This window comes from Pelodiscus sinensis, chromosome 3, assembly GCF_049634645.1.
Source record: "Pelodiscus sinensis isolate JC-2024 chromosome 3, ASM4963464v1, whole genome shotgun sequence".
Classification (NCBI taxonomy): Eukaryota; Metazoa; Chordata; order Testudines; family Trionychidae; genus Pelodiscus; species Pelodiscus sinensis.
The window spans coordinates 42,556,939-42,573,302 of record NC_134713.1 but is presented as its reverse complement, the minus strand read 5'-3'; the positions used below and the strand labels follow the sequence as shown (position 1 = coordinate 42,573,302).

General features: G+C 41.5%; 1 protein-coding gene across 17 annotated transcripts in view; it reads right to left on the bottom strand.

The window, feature by feature from the left end:
* Positions 1-603: 603 nt before the first annotated feature.
* MLIP (muscular LMNA interacting protein) overlaps positions 604-16,364 on the bottom strand; it is a 150,069-nt gene continuing 134,308 nt past the window's right edge. For 3 of the 17 annotated variants that reach the window (XM_075923625.1, XM_075923626.1, XM_075923627.1), the window contains 4 exons: positions 14,138-14,191; positions 9,717-9,878; positions 3,403-3,436; positions 1,573-2,203 (listed from right to left, as the gene is read on the bottom strand). In XM_075923625.1, the coding sequence (XP_075779740.1) occupies positions 9,720-9,878; positions 14,138-14,191 (213 nt within the window). In that variant the 3' untranslated portion in view covers positions 1,573-2,203; positions 3,403-3,436; positions 9,717-9,719. Of the gene's footprint in view, positions 2,204-3,402; positions 3,437-9,716; positions 9,879-14,137; positions 14,192-16,364 lie in introns of all 17 variants that reach the window. The other 14 variants (XM_075923615.1, XM_075923619.1, XM_075923616.1 and 11 more) reach the window with 12 other exon arrangements.

Sequence of the window (16,364 nt, the reverse complement as noted above, 5' to 3'; positions counted from 1 at the left end):
GTAGTGTGGAGGACCTTGCAGCTTGGAAAATCCCCATTCAGGAGTTAGATATGAAAGTCTCAGCTCAAGAGAGGTGATGGCTGACGACCCAGGAATTAATAAGTAGGTGCCTTTTATATTACTTTCTTATAAATCCATGGTATATGCACATCTTGCATACTGCATACAGATGTGGCCACCCCCTCTCAAAAAGATATATTGGAATAGGAAAAGAGTCAGAAAGGAGCAAGAAAAATTATTACGGGTATGAAACGGCTGCTATACAGGGAGAAATTAGTAAGAGTGGGATTTTTCTGCTTGGAAAAGAGATGACTAAGGGAGGATATAATAGAGGCCTATAAAGCCCAGACTGTGGAGAAAGTAAATAAGGCAGTGCTTTTTACTCCTTCTCATAACACAAGAACTATGGGTCACCCAATGAAATTAATAGGCAGCAGGTTTAGAACAAAGTAAAGGAAGGGTTTTTTTCTCATAATGCACAATTAGTGAAACTCTCCGCAGGAGGAAGTTGTGAAGGCCAACCAAGACTACAACAAGTTTAAAAAAAGAGCTAGATAAATACATGAATGATCCATCCATCAATCTCTTTTAGTCAGGATGGGCAGGAATGGTGTCACTAGCCTCTGTTTAGCAGACACTGGGGTTGGGTGACTGGGAATTAATCACTTGATGACATCTTTTGTTAATTCTCTCTGGGGCACCACTGGCCACTTTAAGACGACAGAATACCAGGGCATAGACCTTTGGTCTGACCCAGTATGGTTGTTTTTATGCTATTCCCCAGAAGAGGAATGCAGGTACAATTGCCTTGAATTGTGACACCCTTGTGACCTAACAACGTGCATTATTTACTATCTGTGAAAGCTTTTACCCAACAACTGTATTTTTGCTCCAGATTTCCTGACGTTTGTACTTTAGTATAAAATATTACAGATCAATTGGGGGAAAAGGTTTTAGGATGGGGGGACTAAATTTCCTAGAGAAATGGTAAAAGGATATAGGGGTTTTCACCTGTGGACCAATAGCTCAAACAGAGCTGCAGTTGGTAGTGACAAAAAATCATGCCAGCCCAAAAAAGTCCAATTCCATTTTATTTAGCCCTTATCAAGGCTTTAATTTACATTTTATCACTAAATTAAATTTATGTTAATAAAAATGTTAAGCCTTAATCAATTTCCATTGAAGTCTAAATCTCCTTAATCAAACCCCTGACATGCAGTAGACTTCCACTAGTCAACCTAGCTCCCAAAGCTCTTCATAGCTGTCCTTATGAAATCTAGCCCTACAATACGCAAAGATATCTGTGATTTCCCTTTTCAAGGACCAAGAGATCATACATAAGGGTCGAGCCCAGTTTTCTCAGAGGTTGGCAGAGAGATTGGTCTTTTACCCTTCGTTCCACTGTGCATTAAAAGTACATTATACAGCACCTAGGTTCAGACACAACTCAAGAAAGTGCAACTCACAAAGTTAACAGCAGAGTGAATAGTTAAAAGAGGAGGAAGTTAAATCTCTCCCAGTGCAAGCACCAGAACCTACTGCAACAATGATTATTTTTCTTGCAGTCTGCAGGCTGGAATTGATGTTGATTAGATAAATATTGCATGGCAGGAAGGAAGGGCCCTCAGTCATTGAGCATATTGAGTGCAGTAGGCAGACACACAAATATGAAGAGGAAAAACTTATTCCCTTGACTATTTAAGAGAACATAACTATATGGGTCATGGTGAAATGGTACCAGAATCAAAAGTATTGTTAGTGGGATTGTTCTGTTGCCAATAAGGTCAGCAGCATTTAATGTTTGCAATTGGATTAATGCAGAAAACGAATCACAAACTTTTCAATATATGTAGATACACACTTTATTTAGTCCAACTTTATTTAATTTCAAAATAGAACTTGCTTTCTAAAAAAAAAATGTGCTTTCTGGCATACACATTAAAACTATAGCAAACATTTCAGGACATTCTATAGAAATTTGACACATCCACTACTGTATCTGTGTGGCTTTTTTGCTGATACATTCTAAATTATTTCTTTTAAAACAGATTTGAGTGCTTCTGCTGCATTGTAGTTAATACAAAAGGAAGTAACATTTTTTAAAAAAACAACATTTAAATCCACTTGAGGCACTGATTTCATTTCAGCATTGCAACAGTCTTCAAAATACTCTACAGTTTTAGCTTCTGATATTAATTTACAGCTGCAAAAGAAAAGAAGAATTTTTACATGCATGTAAAATCATATAGGACCAAAACAATAAGCTGTACAACTTGTGCTGCTGCTCACGTGTTTGAAATTCTGGTCATCTGATTAGCAGAGTGCCAAGAGCTAGGTTTTTGTTTCTACAGGCGGTGCACATTGCACTTGCCTTGGTGCACATTAAATGTATTCCGCACATGGATGGAAAAGATTAGAGGTAACATTGCACCAGATCCTCCGATAGTCTTCATAAGTGTAGCTCCCATGATGATAACAGAGTCATCACAATATACGCCACCCAAAATTCTGGCTGATAAACATACCGTGTTCTGTAGCTACACACAAGTGTAATGTACTGCCTGCAAGAGCTATGTTAATTTACCATGATAAATCATTAACTTTAATGGTACTATCCTAATATTTGCATAACCATAATAGAATAGATATGTAATTTCATATTATAACTTTTGTCATTTCTCACCTCATCTTATTGCTTTCTCTTATTTCTGTCACACCTAAAAGTATATTGTACCACTTTTGCAGGAGGGACCATACCTTTCAATAAGTACCTGTTCCTACCTCACTTTTAGGTGCTGTAAATTTTAAAATAAAAGCTATAAACTAAGTAATTATTTAAAAGCATGTTTTAATTATGCAACTAATTTACCAAGTTATATTTAATTTACATTGTAAATTAATTGTATTTTTAACTGCATAGGATCAGTAAGTAGAATTATATGTGAATAGATACTGTTGGTCAATCATAGATGAAACATACCAAAATTAAATTAGCTAAGATTAAAATTAATATACAGCTAAAACATTCTATTATTGAAACACTGGAAAACTTTGTTAAAGTTAAGCTAAAGTTGTGGTCAGAGCCTTTAAAAGAACTAGTTTTTCAGGTGGCTAACAGTTTCAAAAAACTGGAAAAAATCATTTGGAGTCAACCCAAAACAAAAGTTATGCAACATTTTTGATTAATCAAATAATAACAATAATAAAAATTAAATGAAATGAACACAAATCTGCAAAGCATTTCAATTGATCCAATCATCATCATCATCATCATCTTCTTCTTTCGGGAAAAAGAAGATTCAGATGAAAACATTTTGCCTACATTTAGTAGTGGGTACATTTTAGTAGTGAGATTATAACCAAGACAACACTGAATTCAATTTAAAAAAATACAATACTTGCCTGTCAGCTAGACAGAACCTCTTTCATTGGCAGTCTGTAGGAGGCAAAAGAAAGGGAAGAGGGGAAATGATGTGCAGAAGAGAACAGAAATTGAAATATGGCATATAGGCCTATTCTTACAAACACTCCCATTGAGCTCATGTTTTTAAAAACAAAGTTCAATATTTCAGCCATTTTCTCTATTAATTATATGTATTGAGTTAAATAGGATTACTCCCCTGTGTATTTGTGTATCCCCTGTATAATCAAATTTTATCTTCTGAAATTATTTTTATTATTAACTCAGAGAACACATGAACAGATACAATTTAGTGAAGTCTAATTAGTTATGCATCAGTATACTATTCATCTTGGTGAAGGTTTTATGCTATCTTTTAAAGTACCCGTTTCAGAGCAGTTCACCTATTTTGTAGGCAGTATAAAATATTCATATTATTATTGCAGTCAAACCAGTACAAAAGTGATGTGTGAGAAACAGAATTCAGGAGAATGGCAGTTAAGCTGACAAGCTGATGATTCACACAAAGTATGTAAAATTTACATTTTTAGTACTGTAAAAGCCGTGTTACCTGGCCCTATGCCAACTGGAAAGCTCTTTAGCTGGTATGTCTGATCTCCATTGAAAGTATGGTCTATAGTTTGGCTGGCACAGAGCCAACAGGCTGCCTACCTGGCTCCCTGGAAGTGATGACATGTTCCTGATGCTCCTAGATGGAAGAACAACCATCAGAGCTCTGTAAGCTGTCTTTGCCCACTCCACCCTGAGCCAGGAACCACAGCCAAAGGGAGCTGCGGGTGCAGCGCCTGCAGGTGGAGGCAGTGCACAGAGCAACCTAGCTATGCTTCCACTCAGGAGTAGCAGGTACACGTCACCACTTGCAGAGAGCCGCCTGAGATTAGCTTCACCCTGATCTGGTACCACAAAACCCTCCTGTGCCCTGCCCACTCCCCACACTCAATCTCCCTGCCAAAGCCCATACCTTACAACCCTTCTCACACCCAACTCCCAGCATTGAGCCACATCCCAAATCCAGACTCGTTCCCTGAGCCCAAACTTTGTACCCCCTCCCTCTCTCTGTACCCATGGCCCAGCCTGGAGCCTCTTCCTGCACTCCAAGTCCCACATCCCCAACCCCAGCCAAAATCCTTCTGTCCTTCTGCACCCAACCCTCTGCCCATCCCTGATTGCCCTCCTGTACTCTGAATCCCTTATTTCTGACCCCACCCAGGTGCCTGTCTCCCCAGCCCAAAGCCTGTACCCTCGCCCACACCCCATCTCACTGCCTCAGCCTTGGCCCCCCTCCCATAATCCAAACTCTTAGTTAACCAGAATGCTTGACTAACATAATCCTCGCGCACGCACACACACACACACATACACACACACACATACATATTCCTCTACATGCCAAATAATAAAGTATTCACTGTATATGCATTATCAGAAAGTAGCTGAGTGAAGTCTTCCCTGTAATTTTTAATCTAGAAAATATTTTTAGGAATTAAAAAAAATATAAAAATACAGAACTATAAAGCAATACTTATTTTACTCTAATATTATAATGTTCTAATAATAGCCTTGCATCACAATGTACTAATAAGAAGAACTAATTTTCTGCTTCGCTAAAGCATCTACATATGTAATTGAAGCTGGCAAAAAGCACTGATCAAATTCTGCTCTATTACATTGTTGTAGATACAAAGTAATTCCACTGATCTCAGGCAAATTATCTGAGATTTATTCAGGTGCAAATGAACACAATTTGTTCCTACTTGTTTTTTGTCTTGTTTTGGTTTTTTTAATGCACACTAGGAAAATGTAGGTCATTGTCATCCTCTAGAGGCTAGACCATTTAAAAAGATAATGAGCCTGCTACAGTTAATACCCAAGGGTCTTGGTCCTTTATCTTAAATGTGGAGGCTCCAACTTTTAGTGTTCATTTAGAGCAGGGTTTCTCAAACTGTCCCACACAACCTCTTTGAGAAACCTGCTAACTGGCCACTCTGGTGTGTTTATTTACCGGCTCCACAGCCACAGAGCCTTATGGCTTCCATTGGCTCCTGTTTATCCTTTGTAGTCAAGTGGTGCTGCAGGAAGCTGCGTGGGCCAGGCTGCTGCGAAGCCAATAAATAAACACTCTAGAGCAGCCAGCTAGCAGGTTTCTCAAAGTGGTTTCACAAGCCATTTTAAGAAACACTGATTTAGAGGTTCATTATGTTTTCATTTAGCTAAATAGTTACAGGAAAGTTGAGTGGACTTAATGCTGCAGGCCTTGCTCAGTCAGAACACACTTGTGTTAAAGAAAGTTTTGTGTCAGGGTAGTACTCTACAGTTTAACCCCAAATAGAGTTACCCTTTTTTGACCTAAACAACTAGCCAAAAGTTCAGGGCCTTAGAATGTTCCAGTTGTGAATAGAAATTGATGATGGAGCCTAATATTTACTTTGATGCAATCTTCTTTACTTACAAAGAATATACAAAATCCTGCTTCTGAGAATGCAGTAGGAACTAAAGGCAAGAGGAGGAATTTCTTAGTCTACCGGCCCATGGTTTTTTTCAGCATGCACCCCTGACCTAGAACCTCTCTTTAGGTTTCTCTCGGGGTTGCATCATACTTAAAGGCTTCTGCTTGGCTTTCTTCAAGGCTGTCTCTGTCTGATTCTGTGTTTTGCCTTCCTCCACATTAAACCGTATTACACAGCCAAAGCTCCTCCACTCACATAGTCCAAAACTCCTGGGCAGGTACACATAGGTGGGAGATTGGGATTAATGTATCCTTACAGTTAGGTACATTGAAGGAAGGGTTCATACACCCATTATTTTCAATTCCATTTTAACTCAACCCACAACAAGGTTTTATCCAATTCATAACAATATTTTATCCAAATTAGGAGTAAAAAAAATAAAGTTCACATTTCAGAGATAATTGTACTTGGGGAATCTCTGTATTTTATACAGTATGTCATGAAGCTGAGGGAAGGTTTGTTTGTTTCATTGGGTTGTGTTTTGTGGGTGGTTGTAACAGTTATTCTGCTCTCTGGGGCCACATAGTGCCTAAAGCTATAATCATAGTCACCACACTATCTATGGAGGCCTGACTGCTTACTAATCCCTTTATACAGCTGTGGGGTCCATACTCCACAGATCAGCAGCAGAGCTGTGAAAGCTACCCTGTACCCAGGTCCCCTGGTAGAATATACTGACCTCACTCAAACTCCTAATTCCTGCTGCCAGGTGGGTGAGATAGCCTGTCTAGAAAGGGACTGCTGTAGAAAACTGGAGAGGGCATGTGCTGGGCTGAAGGTTATGGGGTAGGAGAAGAGGCCCAGGGAGCAGTCTAAGTATCCTATCCCTATGCACATAAGAACTGGCCAGGGCCCAAAACAAATTAACCCAGTACTAAAAAGATGAGATTGAAGAGGCCAACAAGATTGTACCTAGTGGAGGCAGCGTTCCTTTTATGCATTTGAGGCTGTACTCCCACTGCCTGTTCAAACTCTGGCAGGAGTTGTGCATGCTAATAGAGATTCTAGCATCACTCTGAGTGTTGGATCAATTTCTGGATGAATTCCTGCCTCACTAGAAGCGTTGGGAATCACTTAAATGAGAGGGGTGGCCCCAGTTCATAGATATATAGAAGTCACGGCAGTGGTCTTTATCAAGGCAAACAAGGCTCGAGATGGCCTGCATTGTGGAAACTCCAGTTTGTTGATAGTGCAGGTCCAATGCTCACTCACATTATCTGCCGCCTGGCTAATCATTTTATCACAACCCTAGGCTTATACAGGATGGTGGGGGAATACCCTTCCTATTACAGCCTAGCCTCAAGTGCAAGAGAAGTTACCTGGAGACAACAAAATTGAGCACTTTAGTGACAGCTGTTGCCCAACTCTGGGATTTTGCCCCCAAGGTAAGTAATTAAGGTTTTATTGGCACCATTTGTGCCCATCATTGATTGTTAGAAGAGCAGTATGCATCTAAAACTGGACTCTGGGTTAAAAATTTGAAATTTAAAAACGTAGTTCAATGTATATTACACCTATTACATGATGAGCCCGTCTTACTTTTTTGAGGATTCCATATGCAGAGAACCTATTAATTATTATAAATAATGAATGCTGGTCCTTTATGTGGCACATCTTGTAGGTGAAGAAAATGATGTCTACACTACAGACTTCAAGTGGTACCACTTTGTTTGTTAGATGTCAATCACACATCTCACATCCTTGACCAAAATAGCTGTGCTGGCAGAACTCTGCAGTGGAAATGTAGCTATCGAAGTTGTGCTTTTACCACTATAGCATGTTTTGCTCATGTGAGTCTGAAATAAGCTATGTTGATACATAGTGCAGCCTTACCAGTATAGCAGCATCTGTGCTAGGAGCACTTTGCTAATATCACCTACTGGAATTGGTCCACCAGTGAAGCACCTTGTAGACATGTGTCAAGGCTGTTCACCACTCTAGCAATCTGAGTGCAAAAGGTGGAGACCTGCAAGAGACATTCTAAATAACACCCTGCCTTTAGGCTGCCACCATCAAGAGAAACAACCCCTTTCTTCTTGACCCCCGAAAGAAAGCACTTGGAACTTCTTCCAAAGGTATACCCCCAAACTCCTTTACCACAAGAGAGCTTTAAGAAAAAGAGAAAACTAACTGCAATCTCTGATAGACGACCTCTCAGTCTTAGGCATGCATACACAGACCTCCTATTACCTTCCAGGACACAAGAATCAACTCATCACCATAAAAAGGTGATTTTATTAAACAAAACAAAAAGATATATTTGATAAAGCATACTTGGCTGCTAGGTGTTTTAAAGCAACTGAGAAAAGAACCATTTTAAAATACAGTACAGAGAAATTCCATCCCTGGAAATCTCAACAGCTTAAAATACAGTGTTTGGGGGAGGGGACACACAGACTTAGCACAGAGAAGTTTAACCAAACAACAAAACAAAAAAATAACCTGATCACATCCAAAAAGACATTTAATTCCCTATCTACTCACATATCCGTGCTTCAAGATCCAATCCATCTCCATGCCCAGTATTCTTTGTAGGCATGGTAGTTCTGTCTGGTTCAATTCATCTTGTTCCCCTAGCTCCTGGCTTTTAAGGAAGGACAAAGAAGGACAGCAGGCAGGTAGCCCTCAATTCAAATCTCATACTTTCTTCTTATTGGTTCTCCTGGCTTCCTGCCAACTCTTTCTAGCTACCTGGATTTAACCCTTTGGTTACTGAATGCTGGGATGTTCAGAAAAGGCCACTCCTCCTATCCATCACAACATGTCTTAAGAAGAATGAACAATGGAACTGTGGCCTGAATTCAGACTTCCACGGCTTTATACATTGCACAACTTTTCCCATTACATTCAGTCATGAAAAATCGTCAGTGGCTCAAATATGAGCAGGACTGGGCTGCTTTGTTTAAAGCCTCATGAACCTACATGAATGACTGTGACATGCTGGGTTAATTCCTGTCTCTGGAGAAGTCAATGGACACAAAATTGGGTGTGTGTGCATGCACATGGCAGATGTCTAATAATTATTGTAGATGATTTAGGGTATGTCTGCATTGCGATGTAAGCCAGGGTTCAAACTCAGGCTCAGACCTAACTCCTCTTTGGTCTTCACACAAATCCTGCTAACTCAGGACTCAGACCTAGTGTCCCAGTACCTCATGGGTTACAACTATATAGCAAAAAAAAAAAAAAAAGTCTGGCCCATGCCAGCCTATTCAAGCTCACAGGGCTCAGACTGCAGGCCTGTTTCACTTTTATGTATACTTCTGATCTTGGTCCCAAACACTGGGAGCCACCAAACCAACAGTGATCTTAGAGTTCAGGCTCCAGGCCATGCCTGGAAGTCTACCAAACAATGAAACAGCCCCACATCTCAAGCACTGCACAGGCTGACGAGAGCCTGCCACAGGGGTCTAATTGTAGTGTAAATATAGCCATCAAGATAGGTCACAGACAGAACAAGTGCTTTAGCTCAGGAAAGACCATGAGTACCCAAGGTATCTTTATACTGGAAATTTGTTAAAGGACTTAATTGCAACAGAATTTTATGGCCACATTAAATATGTTTTAATTTGATTATAAAAAGTACACGACAACACCTATGAAAGCTTTATGACTCCATATGATTATTGTTTTCATAACCTCAACAGCCAGACTCAGTTCAAAGCATTATTAAAGTCACTATAATATACTATGTGCATCATACATAAGCTTGGTGATATAAAGCTTGGTACATTATAGATTGATGTATAATAATATATAAGGATAACTAATTAGAATTGCTGATGTACCTCTTAGCTGGGTTTTGCCCGAGCATCCCCTGCCTCCAATCTGAGTGAAAAGTGCTTACTGCAGAGAGAGCTTTCACTGTCTAGAAGTTTTCCTTTGCTTGTCTTTCTGCTTTCACTGGTGAAAGGCAGATCTGATTTACGTGGTACCACTGCAGAATGAAACTAAAGTTACATGAAAAACAAAACAAAGTTATTCTATATCCACCTCAGGACCTTTTCTAAAATTGATACTTTGTGCAAAAAGGAGTTCTGGAATGAGGGACTGGCAATCACACACACTGCGCCGCATCAAAAAAAGAAAAAAAGTGTTTGATATAATTGATTTCTTCTCATCATTTCATTAGTCTTTTTAAAGTATGTTTCTATAGATTATTTTAGCTATAGAGAACCTTCTGATGAGAGAGAGATGGGGGCAGCAGGGTTTGTGGTGCTCATTCCAGAAGAAAGAGAAATGTTGATTTAGCCAGTTGACTGACTCCTCAGTCAGTTCAGCTGCATAACCAGGACTTCACTGAAAAACAGATACAGCATCTTATGCTGAGCTTTAATGAGTATGTAAGCTACAAATGTGGTGTGAGAAACAGAGCATCAGAGTATAATTGAGCATAGTCTATACAATTAGGGAAGGTTAGTGGTTGTATTTCGTACTTTCTAAAAAAGTAATAGTAAAACAGAGGATTAACTCCTGCAACTTTATTCATGCTGGGCCAGGTCCTGCTTACTTTTCCTCAGTGAGGTGAAAAGGAGGCGGAGACTAGTATAATTCTCCAGATGGGAGGTCTGCAGGTAATAGGAGGCAAGGTCAGGATGCTGCCACATTCCAGGAAGACCCCATCCAGCAGAATGTCCCAAGAGAGCAATTACCAGTCAGCAACTTAGAAGAGTGCAGAGATTGTTCTAAGTTGCCTTGGCTGTCTGCAGGACTGGAAACCTAAAGGTGGGATATCTCCTGCACCACCACCAACTTATATCGTTTTCTTGATTCTCAGGCTTCTCCCTTAGTGTGTGCCCCCTGCAACCTTTGGGAAGGCACCTCCATGGAAAAGGACACCTATATTCATTTCCTTTTAGCTGAGGCTCAGTGGGCATCTACTGCTTGCTAGAACATTGAAGACTCTGTTTCCTCCCAGGATGACCTTTGTGAATTTAGCCAGCCATGGGCCATGAGTCACATCATCATGTTAAAAATAAGATGTATTAAAGTGAGAGAAAATCAAATTGGGGCTGGGGTGCTGAGTGGGTTAACCAGGGGAGAGCTGAGACTCAGGGGGCCCTTGTTCCCTCCCAATACTGGCTGGCCAAATCCAAAATGAGGCTGGGCACACAGACACCGGTGGGCTGAACTCCAGCATGTAGCAGTTTCATCCTCCCCGCTTGCCACATCCTCACACTGCAAAGGGAGTATGGCAAAATGGAGACAGGAATTTACAGGTTATTTTTTACTTCTAGCAGCAATGTTATGGGGTAGGTGAGAAGTAAAGGGCCAAGTCTTGCAGCAGCAAGCATGGGCTTAGTGCTAGCATTAGTGAAAATTGAAAAATTTAGGAAGGACTTGTCTCCAAAACCCCATGATTCAGACGACAGGGTGTGAACTGTTGTGCACACCAGTGTGCTATGTATGCTCTCCTGCATGAACTAAAGGGTCCCTAGGGCCTGATTAAAGATGATTATATTAACACAAATTAGATACCTTCTAGTTCCCACTTACAGCATCCACACAAAGAGAGACAGGGGGATTACAGAACAGCACGCTAATAGCATGCTGCAATTCACATACCCTTAGTCTGAACTATGGGTTGTGTAGACATAGCATAAGCAAAGCCAGTCTTTGAATTATTGGGCTGGCCTGAGAACCACTATTTTGTGCCCTCCCTATCCTTCCATCATGCATAAGACTGCTGTCCACCATTATCACATCTCTCTGCACAAAGCTGGCTTGACAACCTGAGGAATGGTTAGTAATATGACATTTAGCATACACCCCTAAACAACACTGACTCAATTTTTACAAAAGTGTGAGTATAGGTGAGTTGGAATGGGTTTTACATTCCCCAGCTTCCTGGAGCAGAAGTGGACTCTGGGGATCAAATGAAAACTAAATACTCCACCATATGCTCCAAAAGTAGAGTTTGTTAACAAAACAAGTCATCGTGTAAGCTCTCAGGTGATGCATCTAATACATCGATGTTTCATTTCAAGCAGCTACTCAATATGTTTCAAACCAATAAGGAAGCCATGTATTTTATGGTAACTATAGACAAGTGCCATCTCATTCCTTTTAATTCAGGCTCATCTTTAGCACTTTTATATAGACCAGAATGTTCTCTCTCAACGGTAAATGAAACAAGCTGGGTTAATAGCTTTGCAAATAACCGTCAAGGATGATCCTATTTCTCTTGTTAAACTTATCTAAGAGGGGTTGGTATAATTTCCAAAATTGTGTGGATAATACAATGAGGCCTCCGTAGTCAAAATCCAGTCATCTACCATCACTAAATTTTTACTGCAGTGAATGTTTAGCTATTCCTTGAAGCTAGTTATCCTTTATGTAAATTTCTAAAATGCTAAGACCTCCAACTTTCCTTCTGAATTAAGAATGTTCTGTTTCATTTCAAAGATTACATTAATGAATCTGATATTTAATTGGATTATTCAGATTTATTTCAACAGCGGGACTGTAATTTTAAATTCATGTCAACACTCCTCTAACAAACAAGTGGATCTCTTTGAGCAGTGTGGCCCAACAGTTAACCCATTACACTGGGACTCAGGAAATGAGGTTTCTATTCCCAGTTCAGCCAGTGACTTGCTGAGTGATCTTGGGTCAGTTATTTCACCTTTCTGTGCCTCTGTAAAATGGGGATAATGATCTTGATTTACTAATGAAACTCACTTCATGGGAGCTCAGTATTATTGTTATGCTCTGTCCCAAGAGCAACATGTATCAATAAGCAACGTCTGGGGCATATGGGGTTAAGTGCCAGCCCCATTTCTGCTTGGCCTGACAGCAAGGAGGGAGAAGGGTTCTGTCATTCTCCTGCTGCACCAGCATGATCAGCCCCAGCCACTTATCACACTGGCCACTCCAGATCACTGCTCTGAGCAGAGTGGCATCTGCCTGCAAGAGCCTGTCTGGAGAAGCATCAGCCCATGCCTTTCACACACATCCTCAGGTCCAGTTGCAAGGGACAGATGCCAAGTGCGCCAGACAGAGTTGTCAACATTCTAATCACACAAAACTGAACACCCTTGCTCTGTCCCCTGTCCAAGCCCATCTCTGAGGCCATGCCCCCTCACACGCATTCCCCACCTCTGTGTTTCTCATTTCCTGGAAGTAGCAACATTTCTCTCAGCTGTTAGGTGGAGGCGGGGCCAGGAGAAACTGCGCACTGCATCCACCAGCAGGTGCTGCCCCCACAGCTTCTGTTGGCTGCAATTCCCAGTCAATGGGAACTGTGAAATTGGTGCTTATGGTGGGAACAGTGCATTGAAGCCCTGTGACTGTTGCTCTGCCTAGGAACTCAAGTGATATGTCATTGCTTGCAGGGAGCCATGTGGAACTGGAACAGCTAGTATTCCTTTTCAACCGGATATGCTGATTGAAAACCAGACACCTAGCAACCCCTGAGCCACAGCCCTCTACTCATGCAACACCTTTCCAAGTCACTCAGCCCTGTTTTTCCCTGCCCTTTAGATTGTCCCTCCCTACCCCAATGCCTGGAGGCCTGAGAAAACTTGGATAGCATCAGCTCTCTTACAAAGTGAATACAATCCAGGATTGTAGGCATTAGTTTCATACAGAGTAGAGATGGAGGAGACCTATATGTCATTGAAGCCATTCCCCACCAAGTGTGGGACCTAGTCTACCCAATACTTATAATAAACTGTCACTGGATTTTATCCTTAACTGAGGAAATAATGCTGGTCAGCACATGTTGTAGTGAGTTATATGTTGTCCCCCATAGTTTAATAGAGTGTATGGTAGGTGTTTTCCTGCAGTCCCCATGTTCACACACCCAGGGATCTGCTGTGAAAGCAGTATCCTCTGGTGTTTAGCACAGGCACTCCTGCTGTATCACAGTCACTGCAGAGTGTGAAAAGCCGAGTTCTCAGATGGAGCTCCCTTGTATATGTTTTATTAATTTCCATTCCCAGTCATATAACCTTCCACAAGCACAGATCAGAAACAAGGAACACAATTACTTCACAACACAGGCTCCAAAACCACATAATATTTGCTTGGTAATAAAAGCGAAACACAACCATTTGTACAGTCCACATGGTGGGCCAAAACCCTCTCTGTGGGTACACTTTTTGTATGTCTGCTGGCACCATACTTTAGATTTGCTGCAAAAGCCAATTGAGCTAGTACTCATTGTGAGCATGCATGTAGTTATAAACTGTAAATGTCATTCAGTTACCTCCTTGGAGCTGAGTGCTTCATTTTCTGGAATAGGTACTATGGGATGTCTGGGCTGTAGAGATGCCAAGGATGTCACAGAGAGAGAGAAAATGAAAAAATAAACATTAATTTATTAGTTAAATTTTAGTAGATATCAAAACATTATTATCAAAGAGCCTTAACAACTTAAGTGCACAGGGCAGCTAAGCATCCAGTTCCCGCTGACTTTTAGTGGTAGCTGGGCACCTAACTGTTCTTAGGGTATGTCTACACTGCAAGTGGAGGTATGACTGTAGCATACCCATGCTAGCTAGACAAGCACAGGGAACAGTAGTAGTCTAAAGTGGTGGCACAGTCTTCAGCATGTATTAGCTGTCTGAGTATGAGCCTGAGTACAGGGAAGTGGGCGTGGGGACCCTGGATATGTGGTCCCATTGCTGGCCCATTACTGTTGTCACCAAGCTAGCGTGGGTATGTCTATTGGAGCTACAATTTCACCTTCACACTCAGTGCAGAGGTTCCCTTTTGTCCTTTGAAAATCTCTGGTCCAAGATACAGGCGGGTTTCTATCTAATCATATTTTCATATAACTTTAAAAAACACTAGTCACACTAAAATGATTCAGGCAGAATCATAGCAAGGACAAATGCCTATGAAAAGGAAAGGTTAATACGAGACAATGCACATACACCCATTTAGAACTCTGGCCATTGTATTTCCAATGCTAGGTATTTATACCTTCCTAATCAGCTCCCACAACAGCTCTCCTTAGCCTTGAGTTTCAAAAGATACCCATCTTAAAAATGTCATTGAACAATTATGAATACATACAGAATGAGGGTTGTGTCATGGCCATTCTTTGACACTGTGAGATTTGTATCTAAGTATTGTAGGCCTGGTTCCAGCTCCACTGAAGCCAATGTAAAGACTCCCAGTGACTTCGCTAGGCTTTGGATCAGGCCCACGGTAAATTCATAATACAAACTACACAGAGATAATGGCAAGTTCATAGGACTGTAGTGTTTGAATAATCAGCTGAAATACAGATCTTAGTTTTATTCAGTAAAAATTCTCAATGTATTATTTTTACATGTGGAGATATATCTCTCCCACAGAACTGGAAGGGACTTGAGAGGTCATCAAGTCCAGACTGCTGCCCTCACGGCAGGACCAAGTACCACCCCGACAGATTTGCCCCGATCCCTAAATGGCCCCCTCAAGGGTTGAGCTCACCACCCTGGGTTTAGCAGGCCAATGGTCAAACCACTGAGCTATCCCATATTAGTTTTATGGATTTAACTTATACAGGTTGGACCTCACTGGTTCAGCACCCTCGGGACCCCTCATGGCCCATGCTGCCCCGCTGCATCTGAGCTAGGGCTCCAGCCTGTCCCTACTGCTGCCAGCCTCATTGCTGCCAGGGCCAAAGCACCATGGCCAGAGCTCTGTAGCTGGGATCGGAGCTCCACAGCCGCCTGGCTCCACAGCCGGGGCTGGAGCTCTGCAGCCAGGGCTGGGGCTGGGTCCGGAGCTCCATAACTGCCTCTGGGACTGGAGCTCCCTGGCCACTGGAGCCAGAATGGAGCAGGAGGCAGGACCAGGGCCAGAGCTGCCTAGCTTCCACTGGGGTTGGAGTTCTTCGCCATGTTGCCCATTCTGTCTCTGCCCAACACACAGGGCTCTCAACTGAGTCACCGGTCCCCCCTACCACATACTTGCCCCATCACCAGACCTCCCTGTTCCTGGGCTTTGTGGTCCTGGTTTAGGGAGGTACAGCCTTTAGAAACCTTAGTTTTCAGTGTGACAAAATCACTGCTCTGTGTCAATAAATAGCACAAACTGTTAATTGAATTTATAAATCAGATCAGAATGCCCTGGTCCTGAACTTAAAAAAAGAAAGTTTTGAATCATTATTCATAGAAATGTAAACCTAGTCTGGTAAACTGTTTCAATAAATGAAGGTAGATCAAGTATTGTTTCAACAGGCTTGGCATTTCTGTATGCCAAGAATGCAAGGCGAGAAGTTAGATAAGGGCAGGAGAGAATATTTTCACTCTTCCAGTTGAGAATTCATTGCTGGCAACACGGGCACTAAAAATGTTGGCACCAAGAAATACACACAGTGCATACTTGTCTATTTCATTAGTTGAGAGTTCATCCTCCTAGTCCATTCCAAGTAAACAAACAGGAGGTGTGAGCTACAGTTAGTTCCACCATTAAAGTTGTGCCAGTTTGACTGCTTATGA